Source organism: Marmota monax, unplaced genomic scaffold (genome assembly GCF_021218885.2).
Source record: "Marmota monax isolate L192 unplaced genomic scaffold, Marmota_monax_Labrador192_F-V1.1 WCK01_AAM20220418_F8-fsc00528, whole genome shotgun sequence".
NCBI classification, from domain to species: Eukaryota; Metazoa; Chordata; class Mammalia; order Rodentia; family Sciuridae; genus Marmota; species Marmota monax.
This window is the reverse complement of record NW_026694026.1, coordinates 111,068-129,212: the sequence shown is the minus strand read 5'-3', so window position 1 is coordinate 129,212 and position 18,145 is coordinate 111,068. Positions and strand designations below refer to the sequence as shown.

General features: G+C 43.6%; 1 protein-coding gene across 2 annotated transcripts in view; it reads left to right on the top strand.

Annotated features, from left to right (window-relative positions):
• The window catches only part of LOC124106454 (malignant fibrous histiocytoma-amplified sequence 1), a 94,368-nt gene that overhangs the window by 63,705 nt on the left and 12,518 nt on the right, over positions 1-18,145 (top strand). For both annotated transcript variants that reach the window (XR_006856074.2, XM_046464065.2), the window contains exon 2: positions 17,448-17,574. Coding sequence is in view for 1 of the 2 variants with exons in the window: in XM_046464065.2 (XP_046320021.1) it covers positions 17,448-17,574 (127 nt within the window). In the remaining variant the exon portion in view is untranslated. The remainder of the gene's footprint in view (positions 1-17,447; positions 17,575-18,145) is intronic.

Below are 18,145 nucleotides of genomic sequence, written 5' to 3'. Positions count from 1 at the left end.
TTCTTGCGTGCCTAGGAACTGAAGGTTGCTCTGTGTCTCTGTGCTTCCTCCCAGATTCTCTCCCTGTCCCACCCCAGATCCAGGATTTGTCTCCACTGTCCCCTAGGCCGTAGGTACCTTCTGTCCTGTAATTCTGGTTGTGGGTCCTTCATCCCATCTCACATCCCTGGTTCCATCTCAGTCTCTCAGCCCTTTCTCTGCCTGTCCCCATTGCGGTATCCTGTCTCCATTTGAGTCCCCTGTCCATCTCCATTTTAGTCTCTATGTTACCATCTTGGGTCCCCTGTCTTCATCTGATTTCCCCATCTTGGTCCCCCTGTCCCAGTCTCAGTCCCCTTTGTCTCCATGTGAGTTCTCTGTGTCTCAGTCTCAGTCCCCTGACTCCCAAGTTCCCTGTTTCCACCTCAGCCCCTGACTCATGTCAGTCATTTGTCCCCTTCATCCCCATCTGAATCCTCAGTGTCCATCTCCTAAACTTGGCCCACCCCTTTCCCTCCTCCCATCTCTGTCCCTCCATCTGTCCCTGTGCCTCAAGCATGGTCACATCTCAGTGCCACCTCTCTCTCTCCGAGGACTTGCTCTATTTCTTTCTACCCTCAGAGCTACTTGCTCTACAGCTCACACGTGATCCCAACTACACCTCCTGCCTCTCTCCAGTCGCCCACCACAGACTAATTCTGTCTCTCACCCCAGTTTCAAATTCCCTGGGGAGTAGCCTGACCTGCCTGCTTCAGCTTCTCTCCCTGGGTTGTGTGTCGCAGTCACACTGAGGAGCCAACCTCCTATAGCTGGGTAGACAGCCCCGGTCTCGTTATGGGGCCGGGATCATGGGAGTTCATGCCAAATACTTGTGCTTATCTTGTGCTTAACTCCATAAGGCATGCACTGGAGATGAAGAGACTGGCAGTGACACCAAAGCCATTGCCAGGGTCCCACTGCCAGGGGTGGTAGAACAAGCAGGCACCCCCTGAAGATAGCATTGCATGGTCCTTCTGCTAACTTCCGTCTTGTCTGAAGTGAATTGGAGAATTCCTGATTCAGTATTTCTTTCCCCCCATCTGTGAGGAGTACATTCCAAGACCCTCCAGTGGATGCCTGAAATCTCAGACAGTGCCAACCCCTATTCATGCTGTTTATCCTAGGTGCCCTGCAGTGTATCTGAGTTAATCTGTCCTTGAACACAAACACTGTGGTACAGTGACAGTCAACGTCAGCCACAAGTCACTAATGGGTAGGTCCCATATACAGATGTATTACCTGGACCGAGGGATGATTCACATTCCTTGGCAGATCAAAGCTGGCCAGTGAGAGATTTCATTGTGCTACTCAAAACAGCATGCAGTTTAAAACTTGCATTTTTTTTTATTTCTGGAATTTTCCATTTAATAATTCTGGGCCACAATGGACCGCCGGTAACTGAAACCAAAGAAATTGAAACCGCAGATAAGGGGAGACTACTTTAAGTCAAAATGTTCTAATGCTGCGTGAACCCAACTGTCTCTTTCACATGTTTCCAAAGTTACCATTTAGGTCCCTAGGCTGTCAGTCTAAGCTTGATATCAGCTTGATGTTTTACTAAAACCTCAATTGAGAACCTGAATATATCCACTAATATGTTCACATGCTTGGGGGTGAAGGATTTCTTTGATATAAGTCAAGTACTGTTAGAAACACCAAAGGAAGGTTTAAACACAGCTGCCCCCACGCCCATTGGGAAGGTCTAGCATAATTAACCAGTGATGATTGACTTGTATTTTCATAATCTCTGGCAACAGTGAAGACATTCCATGGACCTGAGACTTGTAAGCACATTTGGGAGGGAGGTGATTGTTTCTACACTAGTCTCCTGGCCCAACAAACTGAGATAAGTACTTGGAATCCACAAAAATTTGCCATGATGAAATCTAAGAACCAAGAAATGTAGGGTGGAAATAGGCTTAGTAATAAACCGCCTTCCGTGTCCACTCCTTCCTCCCTATTAAGACTCTTGGACCTCCCGCCACAGGGGCCTTGGAGGCATCCCTGTGCTTTGCACAGAAGCCGCTAATCCCCCAGCAGTTCACTCTGTCTCCATCTGCAGCTGCTCCCTCTCACACCCAAGGGCAGGCAGGGAGTGGCCGCTGGGCCTGCAGACCCACGGCAGGCAGGGCCAGTGGCTGTGGCTGAGACCCAGCTACATCCCTGCCCAGACTCACGTGCTCCCTGCTCCCTGTTGGCTCTGAAAGAAAGGAGAGGAAGGAAGGACCGTGAAACTAAAGGTCTTTACTTGCTTGATAGCTTTCCTTGCCACATCTGTTCTGTTTTAATCAAATGTGTGATTATCTAGAGACTTCTTTTAGATTATTTAATTCCATGATGCAAACAGCATGACATCACTGTCCTGAAATCACAGGTCATGCTTGGCCAGAGCCCACCTGCATTTAAAGGTCTAGCCAGTAGCTGCAGGTTGCTCACGGAATCACTGGCTTCTTCCCTTCCCTGACTCTGGGAAGCCCTTGGAGCCAAGTGGGAAAGCCTTGGGAGGACCACAGGGTGGGGCGGGGTCAAGTAGACTCACCTCCCCAGAACTTGAGATTGTTTAGGCATGCAGAATTCCATTCAAAAAATTAAAGTATGACACAAGTCCATTTGTGTAAAATTGTAGGGACATGGGGTTGGGGGCAAGGAAGAGAAAGACATGGAGATTAGGTGGATAAAGAAATTGAAAACAAATACAGTTCTCAGTCTAGCTTTGATAACAGATAACATACTATCAGATGAACGAAAGGTATGGATATGCTTATGGGATGAGTCTACTTGGAAGAAAAAAAATTAACAAAAAAAAATTTTTTTTTTTTTTTTTTTTTTGGTATATATAAGTGATTTGGAGAAAGGTCGGGAAGGGCGTACACCAGATCAACACTGGGTACTCAGGAAGGGAGGAATGAGGAAAAACGATTATACCCTTTTCCTTACACATCTTAATATTGATTTACTTTTAAAACCAGAACTTGTTAACTTTTATAATTAAAGAAATAAATTGAAAAAAAGGCTTCAAAAAAACCTAACAAAGCTGTTCTAGGGAGGAAAAGGAAAAATAATTAAATTCACATGGTAGTTGATTATTTTAAGATTTGTTTTTAATGGCTAGTCTGTGTGAATGGTTCCACACTGCAGAAGGTACAGAAGTCGTGATGGGGAGAAGAATGTCATCTCTCCTGTCCGTAGCCATTTATTTCCCCTCCTGGAGCCGCCGCTGTTGCCAGATTCTTGGCTATCCTTGAAGAGAGGAGAGAGAATGTGTGTGTGTGTGTGTGTGTATGTAAGGAGAGTCCCCCACCCAGAAATGGTAGCGTGACATGATTTTGTATCCCTTTTTAAAGTTAAAAATATATGCAGGGCATATCAGTATAGATAGAGCTCTCTTGATTCTTTTTTTATTGCCTATATACATGTCTGTTGTATGAGCTGGTTTTATTTAACCAGCCTTCTGTTGGTAAGCATTGGAACTGTTTTCAGTATTTTGTTTGTGCACAATACTATAGTAAATCCTCAAGACTTGCCTTTGACATTAGTATACCCACAGAATAAATATTGAAGTGGGATTGCCACATTTCTCTCCAAAGAGGAGGTATAAGTTTATACTTCCTTCAAAAACAAATCAATATGCTCAATATTCTTCATAGACCATGTGCTGAAATGCTGCCTGGGAGGTGGGATGTGGTCCAAATGGTAGCAACAGGGCTTTAGAGAAGGAAATAGGAGAGTCTAGTCCTTTGTAGTCACTCCTCTTCTAGACACCTCTCTTTCTAGAAGTTATTTTTGTTCAAACATTGGTTTTCATGTTTCACTCTTGTTTGGTGAGCTGCTATTAAGTACCATGCATAGGATTACATGGTTATTGCAAATATCATTATTTAATTCTTGTAGCACTCCTATCAGGTATATATTTGGCATGTATCATCCACAGTTCACAGATAAGAAAAATGAGGCTCAGAGGGGCCAGGTAATTTCCCCCAACATCACACAGTGAGTAGAGAAGTGGCAAAGCCATCTTCCACACTTTGTCAGAGTTTTTTGGTCAAACATTTTTGATCCTTCCTGACCCCTCTCTGTCTTTCAGGACATTAGAAACTTCTGCATCTTTTGCATTATGTAAAATTTGAGGATGCATTGAGCAATGAACTAGGTATACGACCAGTTCCACCTCTTTTTGGCCCGTGACACATGACTTTGTGCCTAAGAAGTTTCTTTTAAGAGGTCTGTGTGGTGTAAAGAGAAAGTTTGCTGTGGGATTATATGGATTGTCTGTAACCACAAAGGGCTGTGTTCCAAAAATCCTTCTTAGTCCACTGACTCTAAAGAAGAAGACGCAGCCCCAAAGCGGTGGTGCTCTAAATACTGGTTAGGCTTCCAAGCCCATCCACAAAGCCCACAAAATGAGCAGTGTTCTAAAAGGATACTGGTGGCCATAATTTCTTGGCATGCTCTTAGTCCACAGCAGAATGCATAGATGAGAATGGATTTCTAGAGCCACAGCAAGAAGAAAAACAGGAGAGGCTGTGTAGCAGCACTTGGGGCTACAGGAGGCTGGGTCTGTCTCAGGTGGAATTGCTTGCTTCAGGCCTCAGACGGAGTGCAGCAAAGAGGAATGGGGCCAGTTTCTATTCTGGAAAATCAAGTGTGTGTAGATTGGCGACTGCCTGTACCTTTGATTTCAAATGGCTTTCATAGACAGATCATTTCTGCATCAAGGGGGCTTTCCTTAAAAGAATGTGGATATAATTTGGCATAATTTCTCTGCTCAAGAAGTAAAGTGCTTTTTTTTTTCTTCCATAAAAGCCAGGAAGAATTGTCTTTGTAAGTGATAGAGACTATTATAGTAAGGTTTTTCCATTTTTCTGTTCATTTTCTCAAAAATGGTATAATTTGCAGTCCAGGTAGAGAGAGGATGATGATCTTTAGAGCTAATTTGGTGAGTTTGCCCCTGAACTACTACGTGCTTCAGTGCTGGAAGGAGCAGTCTCCTTATTCCAATTATTCCGGGCCTTGTCTCCTCGAAGTTTAGTGAAATAGTGTTGGATGAACTAACACAGTTTACCTTAAGGTGATGATGCTCTTAAGCTTGTTACAGGCAGAGAGTCATTTCCAAAGATGAAAGAGGAAGAGGAGGAAAAAGAAGCCAAGCTTACATGCCTCTAGTTGCTTAGAGATAGGTGAGGCATCTTTACCTCGACTTACCTGGTCCTAAATGTCAGCTTTTCCATGTTTGTACTTAGCAGCATAACAACATGGAAACAGTGTGCTACTCTTTGAAAGATTAAAGCATCAATTATCTTTAAGTTCTTTGACCTCCAAAATTTAACAGCCATTGGTAGATAATGTCACCTGCCAGTTATTTTTAGATGTTAGTATAATTAATATTAGCACTTCCTACAGGATTGAGTATAGCCTCATCTTGAATTTTATCCAGTGGTATATACCTTTCCTTTTGTAAAGATCACAGTGAGGCACACATGAAGTGAAACTGAAAAAAGGATCTCATCAAAATGACACATACCCATAGGGCATTACTGTCTTTCCACCAATTTGATCTCTGCGATTTCATGATTCCACAGCATGAAACTCATGGGGACAGGGAATAAATAAAATTTGCCCTTCCTGGAAACTGTCAGGCATTTCATTTTCTTGGGGAGAGAGACTGGTTGGTATGTTCTGAATGTTGGTGTACCCCCAAATTCATATGTTGGAGTTTGAAATCCACTGTGATAGGTGTGAGAGATGAAGCCAGGGGCAGATGTCAAAGTCTCCGGGGCTCCACCCTCATGAGTGGGATTGGTGCCCTGACAAAAGAAGCTGATGCCAGCTCCCTCGCCTCTTCCACCTGTGGGGACACAGCAAAAGGGTGCCACTTATGAAGCAGAGAGCCCTCACAGATGGAGATGTCCTGGCCTCTGATGAAGCCAGTCCCCTTTGGCCATCCCACATTCTCTTCCTGACTTAAATGCTTTCACGATTACGTCCTTTTCTTTGTCTGTCTGTGTTTAGGCTTCTGCTTGGACATCCATTACGTCTGCTCGCTGATTGGAGTGTAACTGAAAGATAAAGAATTTGTTCTTGTTCACAATTTTTCTAAAAAATTGAATGGAATGTTGGGTTTCGGTGATTCGTGCAATTTAATGCATTTGAGGTCATCATGGATACTATGTGTTTAAAATGGCCTGAGTTCCAGTTTGGATCTTCAGCAAGTGACAACTGGGCCTAGGAAGGGTGTTCCAGCTAGGATACTTCCCTGTCCTGCTTATTTATGCTTGTGGAAGATATTCCTGTGCAGAAGAACGTGCAACCATAGAAGGTTCTTTCTCACCTTGCGACTCTGTGGGTCTGACTTCAAGCCTGTGGGTTTTCTCACGTCTCCTAGGTCCTTTCAGGGAACCCTTAGCTCTTCCAGCCCCAACTCTCACTCCTCTTCTTCCTTCCCTAACTCAGGGAAAGTCGCAAAAATCCCTGTCTTCTTCCTTGTTAGGAGAAGCAAATGAATGATGTCTGATCATCACCAAAGACTTCCCCGGACTCCCTTAGTACTGCAAAAACAGGTTGATTGTGAAAAGGCCTTTGGGCCGGTGTTTCCAATTTCAGGTACTAAAGCTTCCTCTAGTGTTGGAGGGAGAATGTTTTCATCTGATGCTTCTATGCTGTCTGCATTAACTTCTCTGAACTGGAACCTTTTCTGACTAAGAAGTAGGTGACAGGCTATCCAAATAAAGAGTCACCTTTTGAAAGCACTTCAGCGCAGCAGCAGAGCAGGTTTTTATGATCCTGACTTGCATTGGAGAGAGAGGAGGGCTGAGTTGGTTTGGGCTGTGCTTCTCTCTCGCTCCCCAGCCCCTCAACACACTTTGATCTGTGAAGCTTGTCTAATCCTCAGCCAAGTCTGCTGGAACTTTATCCAGAGCAGGAAAAAGGGAAATAGTTTTCCTTTCTTGGGTGGATTTGTATTTATATAAACCCTTAGCCATGAAAATGGAGCCAAGTGGCAGGCGCACGTGTCTGAGGGGAGGCGCATGGGAATGGGTGGGTGGCGGCAAGAGGCGTGGCCCTCTGGCCCTCGGTCCCCAGGCGGCTTCAACTTGGGTCCAGCTGTGTCGGGTCTCCTCCTAGGTCAGCAAGAGAGGACAGTCTAAGTCCTCCTGTGCATTTTCTCGAGGATGGACCGTGTGTAGGGCCACTGTGGAACAGCAGGGGACAGTCAGCAGCTGACTAGTCAACTCCAATCATGATTCTGGTGGTTGTGTGTGTGTGTGTATGTGTGTGTAGAGCAGTTCACCTTCTGCTACTGTTAATAAAGAACAGTGTGGAAGCCTTCTCTGTCCTCTGTACCTTCAGTGTCCAAAGCTTTAGCTTCACATATTATGTTACGCTGTTTCTTTCACTTGTATGAATTTGTTGAACCCTTTTGGGTCCAGCCACTTCTTGTGGATGGAGAGCTTATGAAGTGTGTTTGCCATCCGTGCAAATGTGTTCTCGTCAAAATCCCCTCATTTAAATTTCAAGTATTTTCCCCTGGTTCTTTCTTTCTGGAATAGAGGGTAGCTCCCTTTTAGATCCTGGGGTGAAATCTCATTTAGAATCTAAAGAAAGGAACAGTTATTCTTGTACACTACCAATTATTGCAATCTGTATCATATCTGGGCTAATCCTGAACTGATAAGAAAAGTAAATTTAAGGATATAAAATATCTTTTACTTTGCTATTTTTGCTGTTTCTGAACACAAAGCAAAGCCCTTCCTAGTAGGTGACATCTTCCTGCAGACTCTGTGGTCATTTCTCCTGCACACTGTTAAGTGCCAGGGGAGTCAGGTTTACCTGACATACAGGGATATTAATTCTGGCCCCTAGAAATGTTTATTTTGCACCTCATGCTCTGGAATCCTCCAGAAGTCTCTACCTGGGCCTCAACCCAGGAACTCTAGAGATTGTGGCATCACAACTGGTGAGCTTCTAGGAGGATGAGCAGCCCAGAGGCAGATGAGATGGGCTGTTATTGTACTGCAGGTACTAGAAACAGGAGCGCTGGAGGAGAGGAGATTTAAAACAGCCAAGCACAGGAAGGTGTAGGGAAGAATGCTAGTGAGGATTGGGGATGTGTGGATGAAACACCAACAACCACTGGGAAAAACAACAACAACAACAACAACAAAACCCCAAGAGATTTATGAAAGGGGAGGTTGAGCTTCTAATGGGAGAAAAGGAGCTAAATTCAAGTGGAGATTTGAAAAAGAAATTTTGTTAGCAGTCTTTTCCTTTGGGTTTTCCTTGGTTGACCTTTTGCCAAATGGTTTGGAAAAGGTGCTGTGGTCCAAAGCCACAACTTTTTTTTCCCTCTTTAGATCTTAAAGAGTATTTTCTCAAAAAGTTTATATTATCATGATATTTACTCAAAGCACTCATTCACATTATAACTGGGGACAGATGCAGCAAGATCATGGATGCAGTACAATCTCACTATGTACATATTTATAAGAACCTATATAATAATAACATGTTAATAATGGTGGTAGAATTATGAGTGGTTTTATTTTTTAATCTTCATCAAAAATGGAAAATAAGCTGGGCATGGTGGCGTATGCCTGTAATCCCAGCAGCTCAGGAGGCTGAGGCAGGAGGATCACAAATTCCAAGCCAGCCTCAGCAAAAGTGAGGCGCTAAGTAACTCAGTGAGACCCTGTCTCTAAATAAAATACAAAATAGGGCTGGGGATGTGGCTCAGTGGTCGAGTGCCCTTAAGTTCAATCCCTGATACCAAAAAAGGAAAGTAGATTTTCTACTTTTTTTCACCATAAGAGAAAACTTGTTTGGGGTATTCTAAGTAATAGGGTCATTTCTATTGTCTAGACAAGTTTCTGAAATGCCTGAGAGGCATTCAGTAATTGATCTTCCCTGTTCACAGGGTGGTGTTTCAGAAATTGTTAAGTCGCAATGCAAAGACACTGGCAAATCCACTCTACCTCAAAACTAGGACTACTGTGAAAACAGAGTTTCTCTGCTTCTGCTGGCAGGTTGGGTAAGCTGCAGGCCTCTGCAGTCTAGAAACGTGTTGCAACTCTTAATCTGGGGCTGTGCCTTTCAGTGTTTCAGTAGACCCCAGCAGCTCATTGCCAATGTCTTTTTTCTGGGTTCTCATCTCTGTAGATTTCATTCAAAGAATGAAATCTACAGACAAGGATGAGTGAGTGTAAGAATAGGATTATTCAAGTGTAAATAGAAACAGAGCTCATTCCGTATGAGAGTGGGACCCAGTAGGCTTTGCCGCTTGAGTGTGCTAATCTAGGGGTTTATATAGCCCTTGAGTCAATGCTATTGGTCCAAATTTATGCCAATCAGGGTTTAGAAAAGTACTAGGGCTGTTGGTTGAAATTCATGCTAATCAGGTTTTGGAGAGTATGAATGCTATTGGTTAACCCTTGAGTCTGAACTCCCATTCAGGTCTTTCCCACATCCACTTTCTCGCTGGTGGCCTGTAATCCCTCAGTGCACCTCAGGCCCACCATCATGGCAGATGCCACCCCCATGCTCTACTGCTGCTTCTCAGAGGAGATTGGTGGGCTGGCGTGTGGCTCAGTGGATGGGGGACTGTATCAACTGCACTATTGTCTTACTCCTTTTTTCATTCAGGCAATTGGAGTTGGGGACACATTACCCTGTGCTTCAGAGGTAGGCCCACCCTCATGATAAAATGTATTGCTTTCAACCATGAAGACTCTGTTTACACTTAGCATGTACTAGGCAGGCCTGCAGGTCTTCATCCTCGCACTCCAGCCCTTCTTCATGTTCTCCATGTAGCATTTTCTTGTTAGTCATTATAGTCCTCTACACTCTCCCAAATGGGAGTGCCGTAAATGAAAGCCTATCTGAGCTTACAACTTGTTAATCTAGAAGAGACCTGAGCGATTGCTCCGCAAGAACTCCAGAGAGCAAGTGAAGCTCTTTGTTTACCACATCAGAGATACTGCGTCCACCCCTTCTCCTTCCCTGTCCCATAAATACGAAGAAAGAAGGCTTGATGTAATTAGCGACTAAGCATTACTGTCAGGGCAGTCAGGAAAAACTGAGCTTGTCCACTGGAGATGGGCACCTGCCACAAAAAAAGAATGATGAGCTGTGTCAGTCATTTGTACCCCAAGTGTGGACCCTGCTTGGCTCCTGTTGCATTATTCATCAGGAGAATCTGAGCATTTCAGAGTGGGGTCATTATGGGAGTCACAGAAGTCATCACGATTGTGATTCTTGTTTTTCCTTTTGCCTGTAACTGTCACCTCTGTCATCACTTTGGGGGAGGCTAGGAAGAAATTGAAGTGTTAAAATCAGTTTGTTTAGTGCTGCCTGATGACCAGGCCATGAAATCTCCCTAGAAGATAGGTAGAAATGCACCCTTAGACGAAGGACATCTCCAGAAGCCCTCAACTGGCCTCATTCTGGTTGGTCTGTAGCTTATACTGTCTTACTAATAAGACTTTACAAATCATCCCTGAAGCTTCAAGACACAGGAAGGCATTTCTGGTACTTTTTTATTGTACTTAAAAAAGAAAAAAACAAAACCCTCATTATTCATAATCAAAACTGGACTTCAGAATTCAGTAAATGGCTAGAGATGACAATTTCTTACACTGTGAAATTGCCTAGAACTCAGAGTATGTCTTACATTTGAAGAATCACAAGGATGTATGGTTAAAATGAAAACCCTGGTCTAGGAGAGGCTCACAGTTTTCAGTGGTTTACATTTTTGCAGCTGCCTTTGGAATTTATGCCTTAGGACATATGTCTAGTTATCAACTGGCCCTATCAGTTTGACTAATTTTTAAAAGGAACTGAGACAAAAACAAATCCTGTGCTCACAAAGAATACAGCCTCCCTGCAGAGTGTACCTCCTGAGAGTAGAGATGGCCCAGTGCTGGGAAACATCTGTGGCCACCCCAGCTGACTTATCAGTGGCCCAGCAGGAAAAATCCTATGGATGAATGGCCATCCCAGCCAATTTCCTGGCCAGGTCAGTGGCCTTTTCCAGGGGGTTTGAGGGTTGTCTATCTAGCTGTCTCCCTCATGAATTAATTCAGTGGCTTCCTGAGGGGTTTAGCTCTTAAGGGACTCTAGCTGGTGCCCCATCAGGGTTCTCAGTGAGTTCGGCAGCATGCCCTCCTCTCAACCTCCTTCCCCAACCCCAACAGGCAGTTGAATTTCTTGGCCCCAGAGGACAGTCTGGGTGCCAAGCCTCCTGGCTTCGGTCAACTGACTGTGGCTTAGTCTGGCCTAGGGCAACCCAAGAAAATTCACCTGCAGGGGGAGAGGGAGGCTGTATCAAACCCAGTCTAACAAGGTCCAAATCTCAGCCTTTGGCAAGGGGGGGGGTCTCTCCCCCACTCCCAATTTTTCTTCCTTAGATATTCTTATTTAGCCTTAGGGTGTTTTTTAGAGTTCTTTTCTGTTCCCTCTTCAAAGTTATACCCTACAACCAGCAAATGATAGTTTATGTTAAGCCTTACTTTGTGTTCCTGTCTCCTGGCTAGACCTAGACTGATCCATACATTTCTTCTTTCATTCAGCTTCTCCTTGCTATGGACTGAATGATTATGTTTCCCCAAAATTCCTAGGCAACTTTTGTTGTTTTGAGAGGTTTATACCTTGGGTCTTTATCCCAAATCAGCAAGTGGCTTTTTTTTTTTTTTGGTTGCTCAAAACATTACAATGATGTTGACATATCATATATCATACATTTGATTCAAATGGGGTATGAATTCTTTTTTTTTTTTCCTCCTATATTGGGGATTGAACCTAGGTCCTTATACCTCCTAGGCAAGTACTCTACCACTGAACTACATTCCCAGCCCACAGGGGGCTTTTTGATTTACACTGAAAAGATTTCAACATTCAGTATTTTGGTTTGGGTTGTCATTAAAATAAGTTTTTAGTATTTTGCATAATGTGTCTAACATTTGAGAATTCCTATAATAAGCAAAAAAGAGGCTCATTTCACTTATTTCTATCAATTAAAAAAATGGTAATAAAATCTGATGTTCCCTTGTTGCACAGAGGAAGAAGCAGTTGATAAGAATTGGCTAGCCTTCTAATGTCAGAAGTCTTGAGCCAGAGTAATAAAGCAGTTTTTCATAACTTTAATGGGCACAGGAGACTGTGTAGTGGTCTCTCTGGATGCCAGTGTGCTGCTCAGTAGACCACAATTATGCATCTTCAAAAACACTGATTGCATTGGAAACTGCACAGGGACAGAAAATCTCCAACTAAGGAGAAAGATCAGCATTTATCGCTGGCATCTCCCTCAATATGAAATGTACTTTGTAGTCTTTTATTGTTGACTCTAACATAAAAAGCAAGTAAATAACCTCAGGACTGTTTACCCTTGAATGATCTATTTCATTCTAAATTCTAATTAGAATGTGTTTTCAAATTTATATGGAAATGCCACATAGTATTCTATCTTGTTAGTGTGTGATTATTTTTAGCCATTTCCCTGTTTTGGGGACATTTGAGAAAGTTACCAAGTTTTCTTCATATAATACACAGTGTGTGTGTGGGAGGGGGACCCCAGTGATGCTGTGAGCAATCATTGTATAATTTTTTGTCAGAAAAACCTACTTCCTTTAAGCAGGTTCCTGAGAATGGAAATATACCCAATCAAATGTATATTTTTTCTTAATTTATTGTTAATGTGCTCTCATAAGTATGATTTTTCTTTTTACAGCTCCTGTCAATTTGGGGATTTATCTTTTTTGTTTACTTTTGTTAGGATGATGGATAATGTAAAAAAAATCTAATTTTTTTAATTTGAATTTTCAAATATCTAGTGAGGTCATGTTTTGCATGTTGATAATTTATGTTCTGATCCTGGTATATTGCTTTTATATGCTTGTATGTATTCTTTTTTATATTTGGAAGAGTAAGCTCTTGCATAATCTTCTTATCACTATAATAATAGTGTCAAGAACTCATCAAATGCCGGATGATAGTGTTCGGTATTTTTCATAGGTTATCTCATTTAATTATCTCTATATCTTTGTCTTGTCACAGGACACTGTGATGTGGTGGTTAAGAGCTGTATCAGACAGTCCTGGGTCCAGATGCTGGCACTGTTCCTTCTGTTACGATTAGCATTTCCTTATCCATTCTGAGCTCTGGGTTCCTGTCCTCTATAATGATGATAATAACTGTCCCTACCTTACAGTGTTGTCATGAGGGTTGAGATGATACATACATGACATCAAGCTACTGTGGACTTCATTTTTTTTCACTCTGGGTTAATGCAGGTTTGTTCTCACATTGTTGATGTTTATCCCATCTGCACACATTCTTTTTCCATATTGGTAATGAATTTTACTGGTTTTATTAGACAGCTTTGCATTACTACCTGACAGGCTACTATAAAGTATAGAGAGATTTATTTGGGGTCATGACCCCATTTATTTGGGGTCATTTATTTTGAAGTTCAAGTCCAAGGTCAGGCAGCCCACGGGTCTGAGCTTCTGGCAAGGGCAGCATGCTATGGCAAGAGCACGTGTTGGAGACAGTATTCACATCTGGACAGTCTGGAAAAATAGAGAAAAAGACTGGCGTGCCACAATCCCATTGCATGCTTTTGATGACCTCTCCAACAGGCCCCACCTCTTAAAGGTCCACCCCATCTCCAAAACCCCCACCCCAGGGACCAAGCCTATACATGTGGACCTTTCGGCATATTCATCCAAGTCATAGCAGGGGGGTCTTTTGGCTAAATATTCCCCATTTGTTGATCCCTTTCACAATCCTGCAAATCAGTACTGACCTCACCTTCCCCTCACTCCTCTAACATCTTGTAAGAATGTCCTTGGGGCACTCGTCATGCAGGATTGAGTTTTTCACATGGACATCTTCTCTCTGCAGACCCTGAGGTCCTTCCTGTTAGAACCCATGCCTTACGTCCGTATTTCCCCTGCATCCTCTACAGTCCCCACACATACAGGAAGGTCTCAGTCGTTGCTCAACTCAAGAATGTACTTTATTTTGAAGATCAAATTTATGTTAAATTTGAGGATGATTAGCTTTGCAATTTTACTTGATGATTTACGCATTGTGAACTACTCTTCACATTTTGGAGATAGGTTTGAGAAGAAAAAATTGTTGTTCTTATGTTGTCAGTCTAGGAACTATGCATGTTTTTTTTTCTCCTTTTTACTTTATATTAATTTTTATTAGTATATTATAATTATACATAATAGTGGGATTTTTGTGACATTCATGTATACACATAGCAATACATTGTTGGAGAATGTAAGTGCACTTGAAATTATGATCTGTTGGGGCTGGGATTATGGCTCAGTGGTAGAGCACTTGCCTAGCATGTGTGAGGCACGGGGTTCGATTCTCAGCACCACATACCAATAAATAAATAAAATTTTAAAATTCTTCAACAACTAATGAAATATTAAAAATATATTATGAACTATTCCGCTTATTGCTCAATATTCGTTGGCATCAAGTGAATTTTTTCATGTGTGAAACTTCTCTGCCTTCTACCTTCATGCTCTGTTTTCATGTGTATTAGTCCTCTTTTCATTACTACAACAAAGTACCTGAAGCAGACTGACTTTATAATGAAAAAAAAAAGGGTTATTTAGCTCTCATTTTTGGAGGCTAAAAGTCCAATAGCATGCTGCAGTTTCTGGCAAGGAGTCCCTTTGGCTGCATCATCTCATGGCAGATGGCAAAGATGGGAAGCCCTTATGGGAAGAGAAATTATAGCAAAAAAAGAGGAAGCCAGAGAGAGAGGAGTCCCTCGATCTTTTCTGAGGACATGTGTGCAGTTGACCTGAGGATCTCCCTCAAGGCCCTACCTCTTAAAGGTCCTACCACCTCTCAGCACCTCCACATGAAGTATTAGGTCTCCAATATATGAACCCTTGGGGTACAAATCACATCCAAACCAAACACCAATACAGACCACACTGCTAGGAATAGGATTCAAACAAAACCAGTTACCTGACTTTTTCAGGAAGGACAGTAACACTATTGGTTTAAACAAAATTGGTAACTAAGGCTTAATAGACTTCTGCAAATTATTTCCAGTTTTCTGGCAAACCCACCTTCCGCTCACCAAAAGCTGCAACATGCTCAGCAGAGAAGCCAGCTGTACTGGACTGTTGCCCAAGTGGGGTGTCGGGGACAGGGACTTGGCATCTGTAGTGTAATCCAGTGAACCCAGGGAGCCAAAAGCAGATGAAGTTGAGGCCTGTGTGAAATTCTGACTTGCAGGGTTTTGAGGGGAAACCAGAGAAGCCCAGGCTATTCAGGCTTCGGGGATGATCTTAGGACCAAAAGTAGAACTTGAAACTGTCAGAAGAGGCGACAGTGAGGGCAGTCCAGCCAGGGTGCTCCAAACGCCCTCTCGTGTGGTCCTGGCACTGTGTGTGTGTGTGTGTGTGTGTGTGCGCGTGCACGTGTGGGGGTGGTTTAAAGATGCACAGCTCTCATGGGATGTGGGGCAGATCTGTTAGAACTCAGACAGTTCCGACTTACCAAGTGGTGTTTGGACTGGAGGACTTCCAGGATTCAGTCTAGCTCTAACATGCTGCTGGCTTGAGTTCATCTTATTACTTTGATGGCATTTAATGTTTACATTTGTCACTGTGCTTTTATATTTGGGGATCTTTTCCTAACTGTCAGAGTGTAGTTCTGACCCCATGAGACAAGCTAATGATGCCAAATGAACTTTAGTGGTGATTTGGTGTTTCCAGCAGTTTCTGGTACTGAATATTGTGCAAAGCCATATAAAAATGTTCCAATCCAGAAATTAATGCCTTTCCTGGAAGCATAAATATGTGAAAGCTTTAGTTCATTATTTTCAAATAGGGATTTTTAGATTACTCCTCCTGGAAAAATACGTTCTGACATGGACAAGCAGTCCCTGGTTGGGGGATATTCTAGAGGCTGGTGGCCAAAGGTAGGGGCCCAAGAGATGGGAGCCAAATTTATGTCCCCAGTCTGCCACTTGTTATCTCCTGATTACTGGGTATATCACATAACCTCCCTGAGCATTAGCTTCCCCATTTATAAACTGAGGACAAACCTTCCCCAGGATGTTGTATGGATTGAATGATATGTCCACTTAAAGCTCTTAAGTTCATGGAGTGCTGGTGCATGGAGTATATGCTTTGAGCACAGCTAACAGATGCTTAAAATATAGGTTTTTTGGCGGGGGGGCAGGTACTGGGGATTGAACCCAGAGGTCTTTAACCCCTGAGCCACATCCCCAGCCCTTTTTTATATTTTATTTAGAGACAGGATCTCGCTGAGTTGCTTAGGGCCTTGCTAAGTTGGTGAGACTGGCTTTGAACTTGGGATCCTCCTGCCCCAGCCTCCCGAGCTGCTGTACAGGCGTGTGCTACCACACCTGTCTGGAAATATGATATTTTGAGCAAGGCAATTTTTTATCCTGTCAGCTTGTCCTCTGGGGTCTCTAGAGTTTCACATGAGCGGTAGAAGCAATGACTACCGTCAAGCTGAAGTGTGACATTCAGTCATGTCTTTCCCCTGTGGGCACACCTTGTGTGTCCCTGGTCCGGTTTATTTACTTTCTAGGTTCAATGAGGGCAGTTCAGGCAAAAACTGCCATCATCAGCCAGAGCTGTTTATTGAAGACTGAAGACAGAGCACCCTGTGCTGGCCCTGAGAACAGAGGGAGGCAGGGTGGACCATGGGGAGGGAATGAAGGAATGGAAGTAGAAGTCCAGCTCTGCTCTTGGGGAGTTAATGATCTAGTTGGAGAGAGACTATATCCGGGGCATGCAGTATCCGATTTCCTCTAGGCGTTGTAGCAATCCATTAAATTAATCACCCGTTTTTACTAGGTCCCATTAGTCATAAGATAGTGCAGAGTTGGTGCTTTGAGCTTGGCACACAGACCTGGCCTGGAAATGCTCTTGCCGGGAGGGGGCTGGGCTGCTTTGGGGCCCTTTACCTTGTTAACACCTTTAGTCTGCCACCCCTCCAGGTCATCTGTGTGCAGGGCTTTGTTGAAAGGCTGCTATGTTCTGTCCCAAACCCATCTGCCCCAAATCCTAATTATGAACACCCTCCCTGGCAGCGCTGCCTTGCTGGGCTCCAGGGAGCCTGGCTCCTAAAGATCTCTGGAGTAAGTGAAAAGGAAGGTGAGCAGGAGGGTGGCAGATGCCGTCTTTGCCTTGGGGACCAGCCTTCCTGCTATAATGCGGGAACCTTTTCCATGGTGATGCTGATGACAATTCAGACAGTGAGAACGGGAGCCCAGCCAACCCTGCTGTTTTGGGCGCACCTTTGTTCTCTGTGTCCGTTGTCTGTAGATCCTCACTACCTGCCCTTCTCCTTCCCTTTCCCACCCCAAATACCTTGTTCCTTTCTCTGCAGGGCACCTCTTCTTAATGCATTTTCCTCTTCTCCTGCAGGGGAATTGCTGAGCCAGCCCAGACCAGAAGGAGTGGCAGAAATCATTTGCCCCAAGAACGGCAGCGAGCGAGTGAATGTTGCCTTGGTTTACCCACCTACGCCGACTGTGATCAGCCCCTGTTCCAAGTGAGTTTGGAAAGCCCCACCGGCCCCCGCTCCTCACTCCTGATCCTGACTCTGTAGATGTGATCTCCAAAACCTAAGTGAAACCGCATCTGCACGAATATCCTGAAAAGTCCCTGCAGGAAGATGTGATTCTTCTGAGTGATGTCAACACCATGGCTTAGGCAGCATGCTATTGCCATTTTTTTACTTTCACTGATAAATTTAGAGCATCTTTTAACAGCTTCATTGAGCTATCACAAACAAGCCACACAGTTTGCTCATTTTAAAATGCCCAATTTAGCTGGGCACCATGTCTCATGCCTGTATTCTTAGGGACTCAGTTTGAGGCCAACCTCAGCAACTCAGTGAAACCCAGTCTCTAAAGAAATAAAAAGGACTAGAGATATCGCTCAGAGCTAAAGTACCCCTAGGTTAAATCCCCAGTGCCCGCCTCCCAAATTATAAAATGAAATGTTCGGTTTGTTGGGTTTTAGTTTATTTGCCAGTACGTGTAATCAAAAGAACATTTGCCCCCAGATCATTTGTGCATAGCTCTTTGTTGAAAGGTTGTTAGGTTCTGCCAGAACCCCAA